This window comes from Ursus americanus, chromosome 24 (genome assembly GCF_024610735.1).
Source record: "Ursus americanus isolate L20-20 chromosome 24, mUrsAme1.1.p, whole genome shotgun sequence".
Taxonomy (NCBI): domain Eukaryota; kingdom Metazoa; phylum Chordata; class Mammalia; order Carnivora; family Ursidae; genus Ursus; species Ursus americanus.
In genome coordinates this window covers 31,999,989-32,019,706 of record NC_142150.1, presented here as the reverse complement: position 1 = coordinate 32,019,706, position 19,718 = coordinate 31,999,989, and the positions used below count along the sequence as shown (strand labels likewise).

At 40.9% G+C, this 19,718-nt stretch overlaps 2 protein-coding genes across 2 annotated transcripts; both read right to left on the bottom strand.

The window, feature by feature from the left end:
* Positions 1–4,690: 4,690 nt before the first annotated feature.
* LOC123785142 (olfactory receptor 4C3-like) lies at positions 4,691–5,595 on the bottom strand. Its single transcript, XM_045786855.2, is given in 2 exon segments — positions 4,691–5,073; positions 5,076–5,595. Coding segments are annotated over 2 exon segments (903 nt in total).
* Positions 5,596–14,228: 8,633 nt separating this feature from the next.
* LOC123785141 (olfactory receptor 4C3D) lies at positions 14,229–15,137 on the bottom strand. The gene has a single exon (XM_045786854.2). The coding sequence runs from the start codon at positions 15,135–15,137 to the stop codon at positions 14,229–14,231; it is 909 nt and encodes a 302-aa protein (XP_045642810.2).
* Between the last annotated feature and the right edge of the window lie 4,581 nt (positions 15,138–19,718).

Sequence of the window (19,718 nt, the reverse complement as noted above, 5' to 3'; positions counted from 1 at the left end):
TCTGAGAAGAACTTATTTCAAAAGCTCTCACTAATGATGGATCCCCTTCTGCTGCTCCTGAATGAGAGCCCAGTACCAGAGACCAACAGACCTCTCTGTAGAGAGCTTGGGATTCCGGAGGAAGAGCTCAGCAACTTGTGTTCAGAAGGTGATTTCACAACCAGGGATTTGAATACCATGTGATGCTGACATTTGTCACGTTCTCAGGACTTTATATCCGGTTAGATCTCACTTTATGTGAAGGCCTTTTGAAAATAAATGTTTTCCCAAAACAAACAAACCAACAGACTCGTAAGTAAGAGAACAAAGTGATGGTTGCCAGTGGTGGTTGCCAGAGGTAGTTGTGGGGGGAAGGGTGAAATAGGTAAAGGGGATTAAAAGGTACAAATTTCATTATAAAATAAGTCAAGGTGATGAAAAGTACAGCATAAGGAATAAAATCAATGATATTGTAATACTGTTGTATGGTGACAGACGGATAACTACCCTTATCTTCGTGAGCACTGAATAATATATAGAACTGTCGAATCACTCAGTTGTACACATGAAACTAACGTAACTGTTTCTCAATTACACTCCAATAATAAATTCTAAAATATAGATGATTTGCCATAATTTCCTGTGGGTGACCATCTTAAAAATATATGGAAGCAACATTATGTTTAAAATATCAAACTTATCTTTTCAAGATGAAGCTGTAGTTCCCAAGAAAGATGAGATAAAACAGGATATTGTAAGAATAAGGATGACGATCAAAGAAAGAAAATTATTATAAGGTTTCACTCATATGTGGAATTTAAGAAATAAAACAGAGGGTCATAGCAAAAGGGAGGGGGAAATAAGATAAGACAAAATCAGAGGGGAGACAAACCTTAAGAGACTCTCTTTTTTATTTATTTGCCAGAGAGAGAGAGAAATAGAGCACAAGCAGGGGGAGCAGCAGGCAGAGGCAGAGGGAGAAGCAGGCTCCCTGCTGAGCAAGAAGCCCAATGCAAGACTCCATTCCAGGACCCCGAGATCATGACCTGAGCCAAAGGCAATGCTTAACTGACTGAAGCACCCAGGCGTCCCCCTTAGGAGGCTCATAACTGTAAGAAACAAACTGAGGGTTGCTGGAGGGGAGGTAGGTGTGAGATGGAGTCACTGGGTGATGGGCATTAAAGAGGGCACGTGATGTCATGAACACTGGGTGTTACACGCAACTGATGAATCACTGAACTCTACATCTGAAACTAATGATACACTGTATGTTAATTAATTGAATTTAAATAAGATAAAAAAATAAGGATGATGACGCTCACGATGCTGATGAGGACCGCTAATGTCTGTCGAGCACCTTCTGTGAACAACGTCCTGACCTACCCACTCATTTATACGCTTTGGAGGCAGTACATTTCTGTCCATATTTCTTTCATTAACATAAGTCTCAAACCTGGGGAACTTACCTCGGTTTAAAACATTTCCCTATTTGAACACAAGGGTGAACATATCCACGGAATCCTGTGAACAGCAATAACACAACGCCAGTATAAATAAGCGGGACAGGGTTTTTCGAGTGTTTTCCAGGTGCAAAGTACTTTGCAGTCACATTTTTTTTGTTATTCAATTCTGACTACTGCTACTGACTAGCCAGTAATTTGTAACTCCGTGAATGTTTTGATTCCCACACAGCAGGAAACTTCTTGGAAATTATTTTCTCCTTCATTGGCAACAGTTTGGACCTAAAGGAATGACCTGTGGCTTATATCATAGTACTTTCCCCTGATAAATAAATAACAAATATTTTTATATGATTCTGTGCTCATCCTGCTGTTGTCCATTAAAAAAGAAAGAAAAAAAAACTTCACTGAGGGAAGAGCGTTCAAGACAGGTGAAAAACTATTTTCAAGTAACTTGCCAGTAGCCACGTCACAATAATTGTGGAATAAAATTCTCCAGTGCACTTCTGTTTTTACTCCACAAGCATGTTTTCAACAGTACTTAACATTTGGAAACTTGTACTATTTCCAGCCTTCCTTCTTCTGTTGCCCACTGGCAGGGAAGGGCACCAACATTTATCAGACGCCAACAACCTTAGAGCACATTTGCCTTTCACAAGAGTATACACTAAGGATTAAAATGCCCATTTTTGGACAAGGAAACCAATGATCAGAAAAGTTTATTTAAACTGCCTTGTAAACTCAACAAAGAAAGCATTTAGTCCCAAGGAGTACCTTTTTAGGATGGCAGAGGCCTAATCATGTTTATAGAAGAAATGGAAGGAGCAGTGGAGGGATGGGAAGACGGAGGAGGTCAGGGAGGAGGAGAGGATGAAAGGGCAACTAGGATACCTACCAACACTGATGGCGACTATCTCCGGGTAATGGCGTATAGGCGGATTTAATGTGCACAAGTGTGTGTGCACACGTGTATTGCCCACCTTTGTTTTCCTAGATTCAGAATTTTTTAAAAAGATTTATTCATCTGACAGAGAGAGAGAGAGAGACCACAGGCAGGGGGAGTGGGAGAGGGAGAAGCAGGCTCCCCGCTGAGCAGGGAGCCTGATGCAGGGCTCGATCCCAGGACCCTGGGATCATGACCTGAGCCGAAGGCAGATGCGAACCAACTGAGCCACCCAGGGGCCCTGAGATTCAGAATTTTAAAGTAAGTATGTATTTGGGGAGAAAGGTGTTTTACCATAGACTCCAAAATGGGGACACTGCTACCTTTGTAGAAAAAAAAAAAAAAAGGTAATAATTTTTAAATCATAAAACTTCTTTCTTCTATATTTACTCATGTGTTTATTCTAGCAAGTTGAAATTTTTCAAAAATAAGGAGCATTCATAAATTAGTTGAGCCATTGCTAATCAGGATTCAGGCAACAAAAAATAAGGGAGCACAAGGATGACTCCATTATGCTAGTTGATATCTTAACTGGACTAAAAAAGTGCTTGTCAAATTTCGACTGAAGTAAGTATGGTTTTCCAGAATGTCTCCTCAGAGAAAATTGTGGCACGTTAGGGGGAAAATAGGCTATTTTTCAGTAAGCCTCACCACGACTTCATATTTACTAGTTGACTGGAAAACTGCCTCAATTATACTTTTATTATCTAACAGCAGAAATGAATAGGTATAGAACTCAAGATCTCCATTATACCTAGTTTTATTAACTGGATTATCAGAATGTGACAAAATGAAAGAATGTTTATTTTTATTAGGAACTTCCCAACTGTTGTTTTTGTTAGACATAGAAACCTGGCGGTAAAACAATAACTACTTCCTGATGAGTTCCCGAATTTATTGGTTCTTGGAGACTAATTGTGAATACTTACAGTAGGCAAACTGTTTTTCATATTAATTTCTAGTTTGTTTTTTCTTGGCGCAAAAAGTGGGTATGTAGCAACATGGTGAATTACAGATTATTTGTGAAACAAAAGAGAAGTTTATTATAAATTATGGCAGCCTCCATTCTTGAATGAAACCTGGGAAGGGATGGGGTCAGAGTTCATAAAACCAGGAAAAGAATGGAGCGAACATGGGCATATGTTTCAGATTCCAGAACACCGTCGTCCCTTGGAATCCGAAATAGAGGAAGTTAGGGAAAATAAAAGGAAATGCTGCTTTGCCTCACTGACCAAAATCTAAGCCATTCTACTCTAAGCACAGCATATATTTCACACCTAGTAGAGACAGAAAAGCGAAAGAAGGGAACCTCTGTATGGAAGGTTAGGAAAAGGTTGAGGAACCCATGGAATAAAACATGTTGTGTGTATATGTGCCAGGACCTGGATTCTGAATTTTACATAGATTTTCTAATTTAATTCTCACAATAACACTTTAGATAGGTATTATCTTTATTTTTATTTTGAAGACAGGCATCAAAGGCTGATAGAAGTTTGGTCACTTAGGGGCACCTTTGTGGCTCAGTTAGACATCTGACTTTGGGTTTCAGCTCAGATCATGATCTCAGGGCTGTGAGATCAAGCCCTGAACAGGACTCCACATTCCGCAGGGAGTCTGCATGAGATTCTCTCTCTCCCTCTGCCCCTCCCCTCATGCACTCTCACGCTCTCTCTCTCTCCCAAATAAAATCTTTTTTTAAAAAAAGGAAGTTTGGTCACTTATTCAAGGTCATGCCACAAGTAAGCATGGGAAGTAAGAAACAGGCTCATCGGTCTCCAGAGCTAAGGTCTTATAAAACAGCACCTATGCCAGGGACGTCACACACGGTGATGAGAAGGAATAGAAGCCTTGCCCAGATGGACACAGACTGTTGTACAAGGCTAAGCATGGAATGATTTACCTTAATTGTATTTTGTCTCACTTTTTACAGTTCAATCATCACATAGACTTGAATGATGTAACACAGGTTGCTATTGAAAGATCTGTGAGATGGATTAAAAGTAACTGATTTTGAGTTCTAGCTTAGATACTTCAAAGCCAGATAACCTTAATTAATCAATTAATCACACCAGGAGACGAAGTATCCTCATTTCTGAAACAGGGATACTAATCATTCATGCCATATACGTCTCAAAATTACGCAATTATAGACAGTGAAAAGACTAAACCATAACAGTCTAGGAAGATGACCAGATAAAATGGAAGAAGGTAATATTCAATAATAAAAACAAGTTTAGGTTTGTTTCACTTACAGAAATAAAGTCATTTTTGTTCCCTGCTTTACCGCTCATTATACACCTTCACTTTCTTACTGAGTGAAGAGCTTTCTCATGGCATTTTTTACGTCTTCACTTCTCAGGGTATAAATGAGTGGATTCAACATAGGTGTCAGAAGACCATAAAATACTGCCACGTTTTTGTCTATGGACAAAGGAACTGATGGCCGCATATAAATAAATATACAAGGCACGAAGAACAGGGCAACAACAGTGAAGTGGGCCCCACAGGTGGACAGGGCTCTGCGTCTCCCCTCTGCACCGTGGCACCTCAAGGAATGCAGGATGACAGTGTACGAGGCAGCCAGCATGAGGAAGTTCAACAGGCAGATCACACCACTGTTGGCGACCACCAGCACGCCGACGACATACGTGTCGGTGCAGGCGAGTTCCAGCAAGGGGTACAAGTCACAAAGTGATCAATCACATTAGGCCCACAGAAGGGCAGCTGAAGGACCAGGAGGAGCTGAACCAGGGAATGCAGGAAGCCTCCCAGCCAAGCCACTCCCACCAGCAGGGCACAGAGACGCCTGGTCATGAGGGTCGTGTAGTGCAGGGGCTTGCAGATGGCCACGTAGCGGTCATAGGCCATGACTGTGAGCAGGAGGATCTCAACACCTCCCAAAAAATGGGCTCCAAAGAGCTGAGCCAGGCAGCCCTCGAAAGAGATGGCTCTCCCCTCACACAAGGAGTCAGCAATGAGTTTAGGGGCCATAGAGGAAGAATAACAGGTGTCAATAAAGGATAGGTTGGCCAGGAAAAAATACATAGGGGAAGCCAGCATGGGACTGGAGGTGATGGTGACCACAATGAGCATGTTGCCACACACTGTGACCACATAGATGATCAAAAAAACCACAAAGAGGACCCTCTGTATCTCTGCGTTCTGTGAGAGTCCCAGCATGAAAAATTCTGTGATATTGTGTGGCATTTCCATACAGTCCAAGGACGAGAATGCACGTATACAAGTGCCTATAAATTCAAGAGAGAAACACAATTTTAACAGAATTACAGGGAGGAAAAGTTGTTGCAAGGTTTTCTTGGAATGCCCCACTTCCCTTTGTCTCTCCTAACTCTTCCTGCTCCAAAACTCTTGTACCAGTTCACTCTGTTAACCTCTAAATGTGAACATACATCTATTGTTAACTTTAGCGTCAATGGGCAGTAGAAAGCTAACTTACTACATGAAAATAATAGTTGAATTTTGTAAATTTTAAATTACTTTTGTTACTGTAGAAACTGAACCTTTGGCAGACCTTGATCTCTAATTCAGCTAGAGTACATCTCTGACAATTTTCAGGAAGCTCGCACATACATCCAATGGCACTTGAAAAAACCATGTATATTTAGGATCTCCTGAAATCTCTGCATGTAGAGTCCATATCCTTTGAATTAAATCTTTCTTCTTGAAGTTTTCAGTGAGGTTTGCTACACTTTCTGTAGTGTTTCTGGTGGTAACACAAACTGATATCAAACAAACCAAAGCAAGACTGAGAGAAGCTGACTGGCGGCAACTGGAGACCTCCCCAACTTCCCACTTCTCTCCCTACTCATCTCCTCCCACTCCGAACCCATGGTGGGGGCAGAATCATGTCTAGGAAGCCAAACTTAAATTATTCTTCCCACTTGCTTTCGACATTTTACATGCTTCTGCTTTTGTTTTCTCTGGGCTTGGTGCAATCCTTCTAGCTAAAAGCTACTAGTCCTTCTGCATCTATGGGAAGGACTCAAAGTACAAGTTTGGGGATCATCAGTGCAAGATTCTATTAAATAATGAGTATCTGCCTATTCACTAACGGAAGCTACAGGGGCAGGGAGAGCGGATACCCTATCTTAACCAGCTATAAATCCATCAGGCAGAATATTCCTACTCACCTTTTATTCTCTTAATGATAGTAAGGAAATGCCTGTGCCTATCTTAGTTTTAAACAAAAAACTGACACTAACCCCACCCACCACCAACCCATGGCTTTCCTAGAAATATAGGCCTCTTTCGATTAGCTGAATCTTTCAAATTGCTGGAGATCTGATGCTCTGTATAAGAAGTAATGAACCATGACAGACTATGGACTCTGGGAAACAAACTGAGGGCTTCAGAGGGGAGGGGGGTGGGGGAATGGGATAGGCTGGTGATGGGTAGTAAGGAGGGCACGTATTGCATGGTGCACTGGGTGTTATACGCAAGTAATGAATCATGGAACTTTATATCAAAAACTAGGGATGTACCATATGGTGACTAACATAACATAATAAAAAAATATTATTAAAAAAAAAGAATTAAGGGAGAATCTTAGGTGTCAGAAGAAGAGACACCCTGATACAAGTAACACTGGGGAAAAGATTCCTGTGTTAAGAAGTTGCCCGCTTTTTCTCTCTCCCAGTTTTAGTTCAAGAAGGCAAATGTAGCTTCTGCAAGTGACATGTGTGATGGGACCTTTTCAGAGTGGAACATTATGGCCAAGAGGACAGACAGTGGTGATAAGAGCAAACACCTGGGTAGCACGTAGTTTTTGCCAAGCACTACCCTAACTGCTTTATGTATATCAGCTCGTTTAAGCCTCTCATTATTCCCACGCGGTAGGTCACTGTTTTCATCCTCCTTTTGCAGAGCGAGAAAGTGAAACACACATTAGCAACTCACAGAAGCTTACTCAGGTAGTAAGCGGCAGAGCTGGGGCTTGCACCCAGACAGTCTTGCTACAGATTCTGTGGGCTTCCTGGCACCACACTGTCACTTAAACTTATCTGGGTTTGAATCCTTCCTCTGCCATTTGCTGGCCATTTAACCATGAACAACTTCTCAAAGCTTCAAAGTTCTTAGCTATAAAATGAAAATAAAAGAACTGCTACACCCTGTGGTTGCAGGGAGCAGTAAATGAGAACGGGGCGTGCAGAGTGTTTGTAAAGAGCCTGGATGGGATAAACACCCAATAAATGGCATCTCTGAAATCACCATCATCACCACCACGAGCAACAATATCTTCATGTGGCTTAAGGACCCAAGGACCTAACTGGATGAATCCAAAACTAGCTTAGTTAGTTAAATTAAGTATAGCTAATTATATTCAAAATAATAATATTATAAATACAAGAAGTGTCCTAACACTAATCCTCATACAGAACACAATTACGGAAAATGCAAATAGACATGAATAGCACAGAACTTAGCCAAATAATGAATTTATACACCCAAAAACTAAAACGTTAAGCTGATGCATTTCTGCAATGAATAAATTACTAATTATTTAAATAAATTATTTGTTAAAAGCTAGTCAAAAAAAAAAGGAAGAAGAAGTCGTCGTCTCCTCTTTGAGTTATCCATGAGAAACAAAATTATGTTGTGGAAAGTAATGAGAATTTTAGTAAAATTATTCTACTGCAGTTTTGAGTTGCATTTTTCTTTTATTTAATTTTAAAAACAGATTAGAAAAAACTCACAGTGACTGGATCTGAGGACAACACTAGGTCTCCAGGTTTTGTATTGTGCTTTGGTTTTACCTCCTAACACCATGGAAAGGTGGATCTGGAAGGGTTCTCAGAGGATCATCAGACCAGCTCCAAGCATATCATCCAGATTTCACTGTTTCATGTGATTAAATTCCTGGATGAGATTACAATTGTTTTATCCATTGAGACAAAGAGAGACTGGGCAGGAGCTATTGATTCCCCAAACTCATCTGAGGTGAAGGTTTCTTAGACTAGTACAAGGCGAGAACGAAGACGGTCATTCATTTACAAGCAGCTGGGAATTTGTTCTGTCATCCATTTTCCCTTTTTCAGCTTAAGAACCTGATGGCATGGGCGCCTGGGTAGCGCAGTCATTAAAGCGTCTGCCTTCGGCTCAGGGCGTGATCCCGGCGTTCCGGGATCGAGTCCCACATCGGGCTCCTCCGCTGGGAGCCTGCTTCCTCTCCCACTCCCCCTGCTTGTGTTCCCTCTCTCGCTGGCTGTCTCTATCTCTGTCAAATAAATAAATAAAATCTTTAAAAAAAAAAAAAGAACCTGATGGCATTTACAATCATTGTTTCCAATTGTCTATGTTAAAGATGGTGGATTTCAGACCCAGAGAGATTAGATGCACTGGTTCAAGGTCACATGGGTGACCCATGGCAGAGGCATAGCTGGAACCCAGGTCGTTCGGCACCCCAGCCTGAGCCCTTCCCAATGCAACCACCACCTTCCATTATCTGCCTTGTCTAGCAGGGGGAGCGGGATCATTAGCTCTGCTTTCTGCTAAGGATATTCACCAGCACAGTCTCAGAGAAAAGCTTTCTCCTTCCACTGGACAGGGTTTTTATAAGGGCGTTGGGAGTGGTAGCACAGGGACTATCAGCGCCACGTGCTTTTGCCTTTCCAAGGGAGAATAATTCTCCCTCACAGGATCACTCGCTGAAGCAGTGCTGGAGCTTGTGCCTCCTTCACAGGTCAGAACAATGTTGGCACCAGCATTTAATTAGTCCCCTGAATAGAATTTTGGTCTCACAAGGAAGTGACTTCTACTGTACTTCATGGAAGTGCCTAGTGTCCTTCTAGTGTCTTCAGAGAGCAACTATAAATCATCAAGAGGAAAGGGGAGTTAGGATACTTCTGGAACTCATACTGGAGGGTCAGCGTCCTTAGAGAAATTGCTGACTGAAGAACAACATCAGGAAGAATCAACAGCATTCATTGCGCATCTTCTATGTTCTAGGCAGAGGTCTTTCATCTTCCCCCCTCAAGCTGAGAGAAGAGGATCACTGTCCTTCAAGCAGGGGTAGGGGCAGAGGGAGAGAATCTCATGCAGACTCCACACTGAGCACCCAGCCCGATGCAGGGCTCAGTCTAGGACCCCGAGACCATGACCCAAGCCAAAATCAAGAGTCAGACACTTAACCGACTGAGCCACCACACACCCCACTACTCTTCATTTTAACTCAAGAACTCCCTAAGCCTCGTTTCCTAGAACTACAATGCAGTTCACGGGCTTCTTTCTTCCTTTTCTCAGCTCTCCTCCACAGAGCAGGATCTGCGTCCTTCTGGATGGCTCCTCCCACCTTCCCTCACCTGTGTTTCCCCCAGTAAATCTCTTGCACATCGACTCTGCCTTACCTTCTGCTTCTCAAAACCAGGACTGATGTAGAAAATATGAAGAACTCTTACAAATCAATAAGATAAAAACAACCACATGAGATTGGAACAGCACTTCAGCAAAGAAAATACCCAATGGCCAGTAAACATCTAAGAGGGTAGGGCTCCCCTCTTTCATCATCTGAGAAATAGGATACAGAACCACAACAAAACACCACTGCAATGCTTCCCCTACATGCCCAAATTAAAAGGATGGACAATATCAGGTGTTTACTGTCAATTCTGAGGAATTCTATCACTCATATGCTGCTGGTACAAATGTATCAAGGTTTTCTAAGTATACATTGGATATATATAAATACACATATAATCAATGACCCAGAAACCCTATTCCTAGGTACAAACCCAAGAGAAAGGTACGCAGCTGTGCATGGGAAGACACATTACCAAGACTCCTAACAGAGCTATTTGTAATACCATAAAACTGGCAACTTAAATGTCCATCATAGAATGGGTAAAAATGTTGGTATATTTATACAACAGACTACCAGAATGAAATTAAGTGAATGACAGATGTCACAATAGGAATGGATCTCACAAACACAATGTAAGCCAAAGAATCCAGAGTCAGTCAATGATTGCATATATGATTGCATTATTTAAAATGCGAAATAGGCCACCTAGGGATGTGTACATAGGTGGTAAATATATTAAAGTATGAAGAAAAGCAAAGAAGTTTTATCACAAAAGTCACCTTAGTGTTGACCTTTAAGGGAAGGAAAGAGGTATGATTGGAAAGAGATAGAAGGGATCCTGGGAGGGCTAGAAATCTTCTACCTCTTGAACTGCTTTGTGGTTTTATGGGTGTCCCATTTTAGGAATCAAAGATTTTATCTCGGTTTTTTAATTGTCTGATTATGTTGTGTCTCAGGTGGATTTAAGTTCATCCAATTTGAGATTTGCTGAGCTTCCTGAACCTCTAAGTTTATATATTTCACCAGATTTGAGAAGTTTTCAGCCATTATTTTTTTATATTATTTTTATAATAATATTTTTTATTATGTTAGTCACCATACAGTACATCCCTGGTTTTTGATGTCAGCCATTATTTTTTAAAAATTTCTTTCTGAGCCGCATTCTTTCTTTTCCTTTTTCTGAAACTCTACTAACATAAATATTAGACATTTTGATGTTGTCCTACAAGTCCCTGAAACTCTGTCCAGTATTTGTAAATCTTTTTTCCTCTCTGTGGATAATTTCTATTGATAGAACTACTGGTTTATCTGACTGGATAATTTGTTGTTCTATCTTCAAGTTCACCTTTCTCATATATTCCTACTATGTCACTGAGCCCAGCCAGTGAATTCTTTATTTTGGCCATTGAATCTTTCCGTTCTCAATTTTCAATTGCATTCTTTTTTATAGTCTCTATTGCTTTGCTGACGCTTCTATCTTTCCATTTGTTTCAAGGATGCTCGCCCTTACTGATAGGATCATGATTATAATGGTTGCTTTAAAGTCTTTGTCTGAAAATTCCAACACCTTTGTCACTGAGTCTGCTGATCTTTTTTTTCCACTTGCAGGCTGAGATTTCCTCCTTCTCTCTATGTTGAGTAATGTTGGATAGTATCTTGGATATTTTGAATATTATGTAAGAACACCTGATCTTTTTAAAATTGAGAATGCTGAATTTTTAATTTTAGCAGGCAATTAACCTTGCTAGTTTCAGGTTGCAATTTCCAACCCATCTTCTGTGGGCTGTGATTCCGAAGTCAGTTCTGTCCCCAAATCCTTTACAGTATTCTTTAGCTCTTTCTGACATGTACACCACCCAGTGACCAGTCTGGGACTTGAGTGGTGGTCTGTCCTATAATGCCATTCTCAAAGACCTTGGTATGCTGTTTGAGTTCAGGTTCACACATTTCACCTCTCTGGAGTGGAGAGGCCTTAGCAAAGGCACTCTGAGTTGGGGTGTGTTGGAATGGGACACTGCCCCACTCTCATTGGGTGAGGGATAAAATAGATAATAAAAGTTCCTAAGACATGGATTGCAGAGCCTTCTTATTTTAAATCATTTCCAGAATTCTAAAAGAATCATAATCACTGGCAGGATAGCTTTGAGAGCTCAAATAAAATACTTTAGTACAATATAGTGAGAGAATCATATAGTTTTCCTCCATTGGCCTATTAAGAGGAAAATCCATTATATTAATGAGCTTTCTAATATTAATTTCCAGGGACTTGGTCCTTCTTTGAAGACAGGATTTGAGTGTGATTCTACTCAGTGTGATGCCCTCAGAACCTAGAACCTCATCTGGGATGTTGGTTTTTGTCAAGAAACCAGCTTGAGTTTATTTATGAGTTCCAGTTTATTCTGTTTGTAATGTGTCTTTGTTATTTGGGGCAATCGAGTATGCTTACTGTAAATTTAAAAAAAAACACTTAAAAAGTATAAGTAAAGGTTCAATCTAAAGTAGACTCGAACCACAAAGTTAAGTACTGTTGCCATTTGATAAACCTACTTCCAAACACACATCGCTACCCAGACCTGCACAGGCAGATGACAAGCTACAGAATTTTACATCACCAGGCCACATGCTATTTCATAACCTGATTTTTAAGTTCTCTCTTAAGCTGTAAACACTTTCTATGACAACAAATATAGATAAATGGCACCTGTTTAACAGATGAACAGAATCTGTGTACCAAGGAACATAAAATTGTGGGGGAATGTGTAAGCTACTGACATTAGATGTGAAACACTGGAAGTATGACCTACTGGAACCAGGAAAAATACTTAAAAGTACAGCACAGGAAATGTTATTACATCTAATGAGTTTTTTCCACTTTGTGTCTGTATTCTTCTTCCTGCCAAAGAAACTTTTACAAAATTCCTTTTTCTGCACTATCAATAAAATGCAGCCCTCAAGCAGAACACCTAGACAGCTGACCAGAGAACTACAAAGGTTCAAGGTATAATAAGAAATACGAATGGAAAGCAAAGCCTTTCCACTGTAATGAATCACTGCGAGCAAGCGTTTTACCAAGTGGTTAGAGAGAAGCAAAGCCTCCTGGATGTTATACTGGATAGTGACTCTGGACTTGAAATAAATCTGGGCAAGGGCATTCACAGACAAGAGACTGACAATCAGGACATTGATAACAGGCAGCTTACAAGCAGGAAACACAAAATAAAACATGCAGAGGAAGATCGGTAGATAGTAAAGCACTGTGCATTTTGGCAAGATCGTACTTAAAGGCAGACAGATCTGGATTAAAATTCCAGCTCAACCTTGGGTAAGTAAATCAGCCTCTGTGAATACATTTTCATTTTTAAAAAGAAAACCATGTCAACTTCTTAGGAGGACAATATGAGACCCTATTTGTAAACTGATGTACCAAGTCAATGATCAATCATTTGTGTGTGTGCATGTGTTCACATGGATATAATGTTTAGACATTTATTGCAGAATTTCACAACATATTATAGTTATGTTAATTTTAGTGTAAACCTATTCTGTGCACTTCCATGATTTGAGTTCAGCAATTCCTAATTGTATTTGCTATATTCTCACAGTCTCAAGCTATAGATTTTTTCTGACATTAGTGTTCCAAAACCAACTTGTCCTCCACAGACAGCAATGATGCCCAGAAAGCCTCTGCCTTGGCTCTTCCCTCAGAGTCAAAGGAACAAACAGTGATCCCGGAGAAAGGACATTCACTGTTGGTATCCAGGTTGCAACTTCAAAACTGTTCATGGCATGAAAGACCTGGACCGCCATCTAAGAATCCGCATGGCAGATGGAGAGGAAGTGTCGATTACGCTGTGAGGACAATGTCCATCTCAGGGCAACTGAAGACTGCTGAGCCCCTCCCAGTGTTTCCCAGACTCAGTATCGCTCTGCACCTTGTGGTCTTCTGTCCAGGACCCAGCCGGAGCAACAGTTTCTGTCTGGAACATGCCAGATAAAGGCAGTCTTGATCTTTTCTCTGCTGTGGACTCCCGGCAATTTTGTGAAGCTGATGGACCCTTCCCAGAATGTTTTTAAATGTAATAAGATCATATTAAATTCTACTGCAGTACAATTTTGAAAAAAAAATCATAGACGGAATCAGGTATAGGTGAACCATCAGTAACTACTCTGATCAATATTCCGATGTGCAGAGCTGGGGGACCAGGTTAGTAACATTTCAACAAGGGGATTCCACTCATCATTAGTACCCCAAGCTGATGAAGGCTCCATCTCAGACAAAAGTGAGGGAGACAGAGATGGCGCTTCCATATCCTGCAATTTAGTGTTAACTATAAAGAAGAAATTTAAGTTGCATATAATAATTTGTCTGGTCAGTAACATAGGACATGGATAGATTAGACATAATTTTAAACATTTAAAGCAGCTTTATTCTGAAATTTTTTGATAGTCTCTCAGCTGTCATCATGATAACTGAGAATGACTGATTATTTCTTTCCCTACTGTACCTGTATCCTCTATCCACAATTGCTCATTTTTTCCATAGATTTTTCATGGCATTTTTTACCTCTGCATTTCTCAGGGTATAAATCATGGGGTTGAACATGGGTGTCAAAATACAATAAAACACAGCCACTATTTTGTCTATGGATAAAGTAGACGATGGCCGCATATAAATAAATATACAAGGCACGAAGAACAGGGCAACAACAGTGAAGTGGGCCCCACAGGTGGACAGGGCTTTGCGTCTCCCCTCTGCACCGTGGCACCTCAAGGAATGCAGGATGACAATGTACGAGGCAGCCAGCATGAGGAAGTTCAACAGGCAGATCACACCACTGTTGGCGACCACCAGCACGCCGACGACATACGTGTCGGTGCAGGCGAGTTCCAGCAAGGGGTACAAGTCACAGACAAAGTGATCAATCACATTAGGCCCACAGAAGGGCAGCTGAAGGACCAGGAGGAGCTGAACCAGGGAATGCAGGAAGCCTCCCAGCCAAGCCACTCCCACCAGCAGGGCACAGAGACGCCTGGTCATGAGGGTCGTGTAGTGCAGGGGCTTGCAGATGGCCACGTAGCGGTCATAGGCCATGACTGTGAGCAGGATGATTTCAGTTCCTCCCAATAAATGGGCAACAAAGAATTGAACCAGGCAGCGCTCAAAAGAGATGGCTCTCCCCTCATACAAGGAGTCAGCAATGAGTTTGGGGGTCATACATGAGGAATAGCAAGTATCAATAAAGGATAAGCATGAGAGGAAAAAGTACATAGGGGAGCCCAAGGTGGGACTGAAGATAATGGTGGTCATGATAAGTAGGTTGCCTCCAACAGAGACAAGGTAGACGATCAAAAAGAACACAAATAAAACTCTCTGCACCTCAGCGTTCTGTGAGAGTCCCAGCATGAAAAATTCCGTGATGTTTCGTGGGCTAGCCATGAGTCCAGAGCTATGGCCAGGACTTGGGTGAAAAGAGATTCAGAGAATAATTTGTTACAACCTCTTTCAAGACATTTCAAAAAGTTAGGAGAAATCGGTGTTTGTGGAATCGCATTATCCCAAATCCTGAGTCCCAAAGCAAGAACCTGCTAATAATACAAATCATTTTCTGCATTTCTAATTAATAAGCGTGACCAAGTACAAAATTAAATACCAGACAAAATAAACAACTCCCAAAATATTACATCTCTTGCATTTTAACCAATAAAAGTGAACTCTGTTTTCTGATTGAAAATATCTTCATGGAGGTTTTCGTAACAAAAACTAAAATATATATAAATTTTAGTTCATTAAAAATAACCACTTATGAGAAAAGTATTTCCCTAAAAATTCTTTTGTAGTTGCTTTTTTAGAGCCACACTTCCAACTCCTAGTTGCACTTTGCCATGCACATGGGCATCTCCTCAAAAACTGATTTTCTCATCTCAACCCCAACTCAACTTGCTCCTCCTTCTGTATTTCCTCCACCGCCCACCACAAACATGGGAGTGAGTCATCCTTGACTTCTCCCTTTACTAATCCATCTCACAATTTCTAAATTCATCACCACACTTTATCAAATCTTGTTCCTTAACTTTCATCCATCCATCCATCCATCCATTTATTTATTCCAAAAACATTTTGAGCACCTACCATGCCCCAACCATAGCTCTTAGCATTAGACTTAGATCAATTAGCAAAATAATCTGATGGTTGTTCTAACAACACCACAGCTGTTCTCTCCTGCCTCATATCTTGCCCAGACACCTGTTCAGTCAACCACACTGCAGGCGGTAATGTGTATAAAATTCAATCATTCAATCATGTCGTCATTCAGCTTAAAATCCTCCACAAGTGCCTCTTCACCTTCAAGATAAAATCTAAGCATTTTAGTCTCATTACAAGTCCCTGAAACTTGCTAACCTACCCATGTTATCCATCCTTGTCCACTATCATGGGCTTTAGCCATACTAAACTACCCTAAATTCCCTGGTCAAGTCACATTCACTAACACCTCATTGCCGTCCACATGCTATTCCCCCAATCTTTCCCAATTCTTACTAGCTTACTCCCATACATCCTCCAAAACTAGGCTCAGATATCATCTCCACAAGAAAGATGGTCTCTTCCCCTACCCTAGGCTAGATTATGAGGACTTGCACTGTATTCCTACAGCACCCAGATCACACTTCTATCCTAGCTCTTTGCATACACACTATGTTGTACCGGTCTTCCTCCACCGCCCACCCTACATTTATAGTACCTTGAAAGAGGCTTCTTTCTGTTTAATATCCATATCGCCAGACCTAAAACAGTGGTCAATGACTATTTGCTGAGTGAATAAAAAACATAAAACCAAAAAATATAGGAAACTTACAATACCTGGATCTGAGGTTGATAAGTTCTTATCAGAATTAATTACTTTCTAACATGGCACATTGATAGAACCAGTAGTATTCTTAACAAGTCATCTGGTCCATCCTTCTGCATCATCTGTTCCTCCCTCCCCTTTTTTGAATGATGCATATGTTTAATGACTGCATAGGATTAAAGAAAGTTCCTGCAGGGAGAAAAAAATGTTTCATAATCTCTTCTCTGATTTGGAAAACTCCCACAATCCTAAGTGACCCGGATTCAAAAACCAAATAAGGGATCTCATCCGTTTATGGGCTACAGGAGACCTCTTCAAACATCACCTTCCATTTTCTTTGCTAAAAAGTCATTAAGCGTAGTTTTGTTTGTTTGTTTGTTTGTTTTATGATAAGCTGGTGCAAGCATGTTTGGCTTCCAAATGCTAACAGTTTGATCTAGAGATATTAAATAGTTGACCCAGGTCACAGAAGCTAGGTTGTGGGGGACTTAACACAGACCCCATATCTCCTGACTCTGTAGTCTGTCCCTCTCTCCTACAACATCACGCACCCTTCAGAACCAGATTACTCAGTCACAGAGCAGACAAAAGGAACAGAAGGAAAGATAAAGTTGCTAGCTCTGCTTTTTGCTAAGGCTGTGTATCAGCAGATCCTCTTAGGAAAAGGAAGGGAAGTAATTACAAAGATAACTCATCGTGAGTAGACGGAGGTTAGAAAATATTTAAAGGAAGAGAAAAAAAATTACTCAGTACCACCATCCTCCCCCCGCCAAAAAAAAAAAAAAAAAAACTTGCCAACTTTCTATGTATTTTTCTTCCATTCTTTCTCCTATCTACAGATTTTTGCTCACTTTTCATTGACAATTTTGAAGTCACACCAAATGTTTAGTATATTATCCTGGTGAATAGAAGCATTTCCCATATCATTATAAGGCAGTGTTTTTAATCATCGCCCATTATTCTGTCAAGTAGATGTACCTAATAATAAGTCATTTTTTTCTAATACCACAAAAAAACCTCATCATGCATCAAGTTATCTCTGGGTCCCTAGGTTAATTTCTTAGATTTATAGACTAAACAGAGGGATATAATTATTATAAAGACTTCTGATAACTCTTACCAAAAAAAAGGCAGTCCCCAATATATGTAACTAACACCAAACTGTAGATTACCTCTTTCACCCCAGCTGGTAATGGATATCAGGATTTATTTTTTGCTAAACTTCATCTCACTTTTTTAAATTTGTATTTGTTTGACCACTGGAAAGTTGAACAACTTCCTATGTTTTACTATCCAATATATTTCTCCCTTTCGGAAACTGTTAAAGCTACTAAGAGTAACTTAGAGGATATTGAGAAGCATACATGATCAGTTTCTAATCTCAGCCCCTCAGATGCCAGCTCTTGAGAGTTCTTGTCCAAGCAGTTGTTGGAGCTGGTAGACAAAATTTTATGTCCATATAATTGGGTCTCTTCAAATGTATAACTCAGAGCTTTATTATGCACCATACTGTCTCATCATTACAATGAGATAAAAAAGGTTTTATTTTCTCCTTTAGATGATAAAATTACATATCAGTGAATTTTCTTCTCCTACATACGTTCCCAGGACTGCAGAATTTGACCACAGCTCCGTCTGACATCAAACCCACACGTTGTCCACTGCGCCATTCTCTGGCTGAGAGTTTCTAGCTTCTTTCTCTCCTAAGCAGTACAACAGGAGTCAGAAGTCTGGGTTCTAGTGCTGGCTCTTCTGTGAGATAACTGTGAGACTTTTGAAAATTCACTTCATCTTCCTGAGCCATAGTATTCCTGCCTGTCAAGTGAGGAGAGCTGGCGGTGAGGAATAGTGCTGTCAGCTTTAACTGCTGAGCCTGTTAGCAAACAGAACGTTTTTCCTTGCATCCGTGAGCAGCTGCTCTCACTTCGCAACCTCCCCATTATCTGAGACACTTCCTAATGGTGTGACCTTGAGCAGGTTTTTAACCTCTTTACGCTGCATTTCCTCTTCCGTGTGCTATCTAGAGGAATAAAATCTGTTTTCACTTTTTCCCCCGTTGTTCCCACAGAAATGACCCTCAGGGACCTCTCTAGTGCAGATCACTCCTGTAAGGCCCCTGCCACCAACCCACTGATTCTAGCCTGTGCATCTCCAAGATCAGTTATCTCAGCTGTTACCAGTCTGAAAGGATTCTAAACATTCTGCATGCACCTTGAAAGACGGGCTACTATCACATGAATAGACTATCATATTCAAATTATTTGTGAGCCATATAAATTCAGTTTATTCCCAGGTCCCTGGACTCACAGTAGGTTTAAAGGTCCTCCCACTCATTCATTCAATCAACAGATACTACGGGCAGGTATATTGGGCTGGTGGCTGAGGAAGCAGGAGATGAAGTCAGCTTGGTCCCCACATTCTCACAGAGTGCAGGGTATTCAGACTGTGATAGAAATTTGCCCAAGGAATTATATGAGCATGAAGAGAAGTCCTACCCCAAGCTGGATGTGATTTAGGATGGAAACTCCCCTTAACTTTTATAAATGCTAAGCTCAGTTCCCCCAGCACCACGTACTGTCAGTCTCACACCGCACAGATATACTTAACGTTCACCTGGATTCCTTGCTGCCTCCACCTCATGGGCCCTGGCTGGTAGCACTCAGGCTTCCCCACCATCTGCCCCATCCTGCCCCACCACTGATCTCCCTCTGCTCCACCACTTTCCCCACCCCATATGAGCCCTCCTGACCTCGGATCCCCTTTATTTCAAGTTCTACCATGCCCTTCTGCATATCTGAGCTCCAACCCTGAGAGCCAAATTGTGGATTCGGGCTTGGAAATTTCAGCGCACTGACCGGTGCTGATGCTTCCCGTCCTTAACCACAATTTGAGATTCATAAGCAGAGAAAGTCAAATGAATCACAAGAATTACTTTTACAGAATGCTGCAGAATCTCAAAAGAAGGGGCTGGGCAATTGCCAGGTAAATCCAATGATCCCCATAGAGAAGGCTGGCTGAAAATATATTTTTGATTAAAAAGAAGCTGAGTCTTTTTAGGAAAGAGCTGGAGAACACTCTGTTTTATCTGTCTTCTTATATTCTTATAAAATAAAAAAAGGCTGGCAGAGGACAGGTGAAGAAATCATGTAAAAGAAGTTTTATCGCAATTC

Bases quoted from the DNA above. Each gene is read 5' to 3' on its own strand.
- LOC123785141 (XM_045786854.2), bottom strand. From the start codon at position 15,137: ATGGCTAGCCCACGAAACATCACGGAATTTTTCATGCTGGGACTCTCA.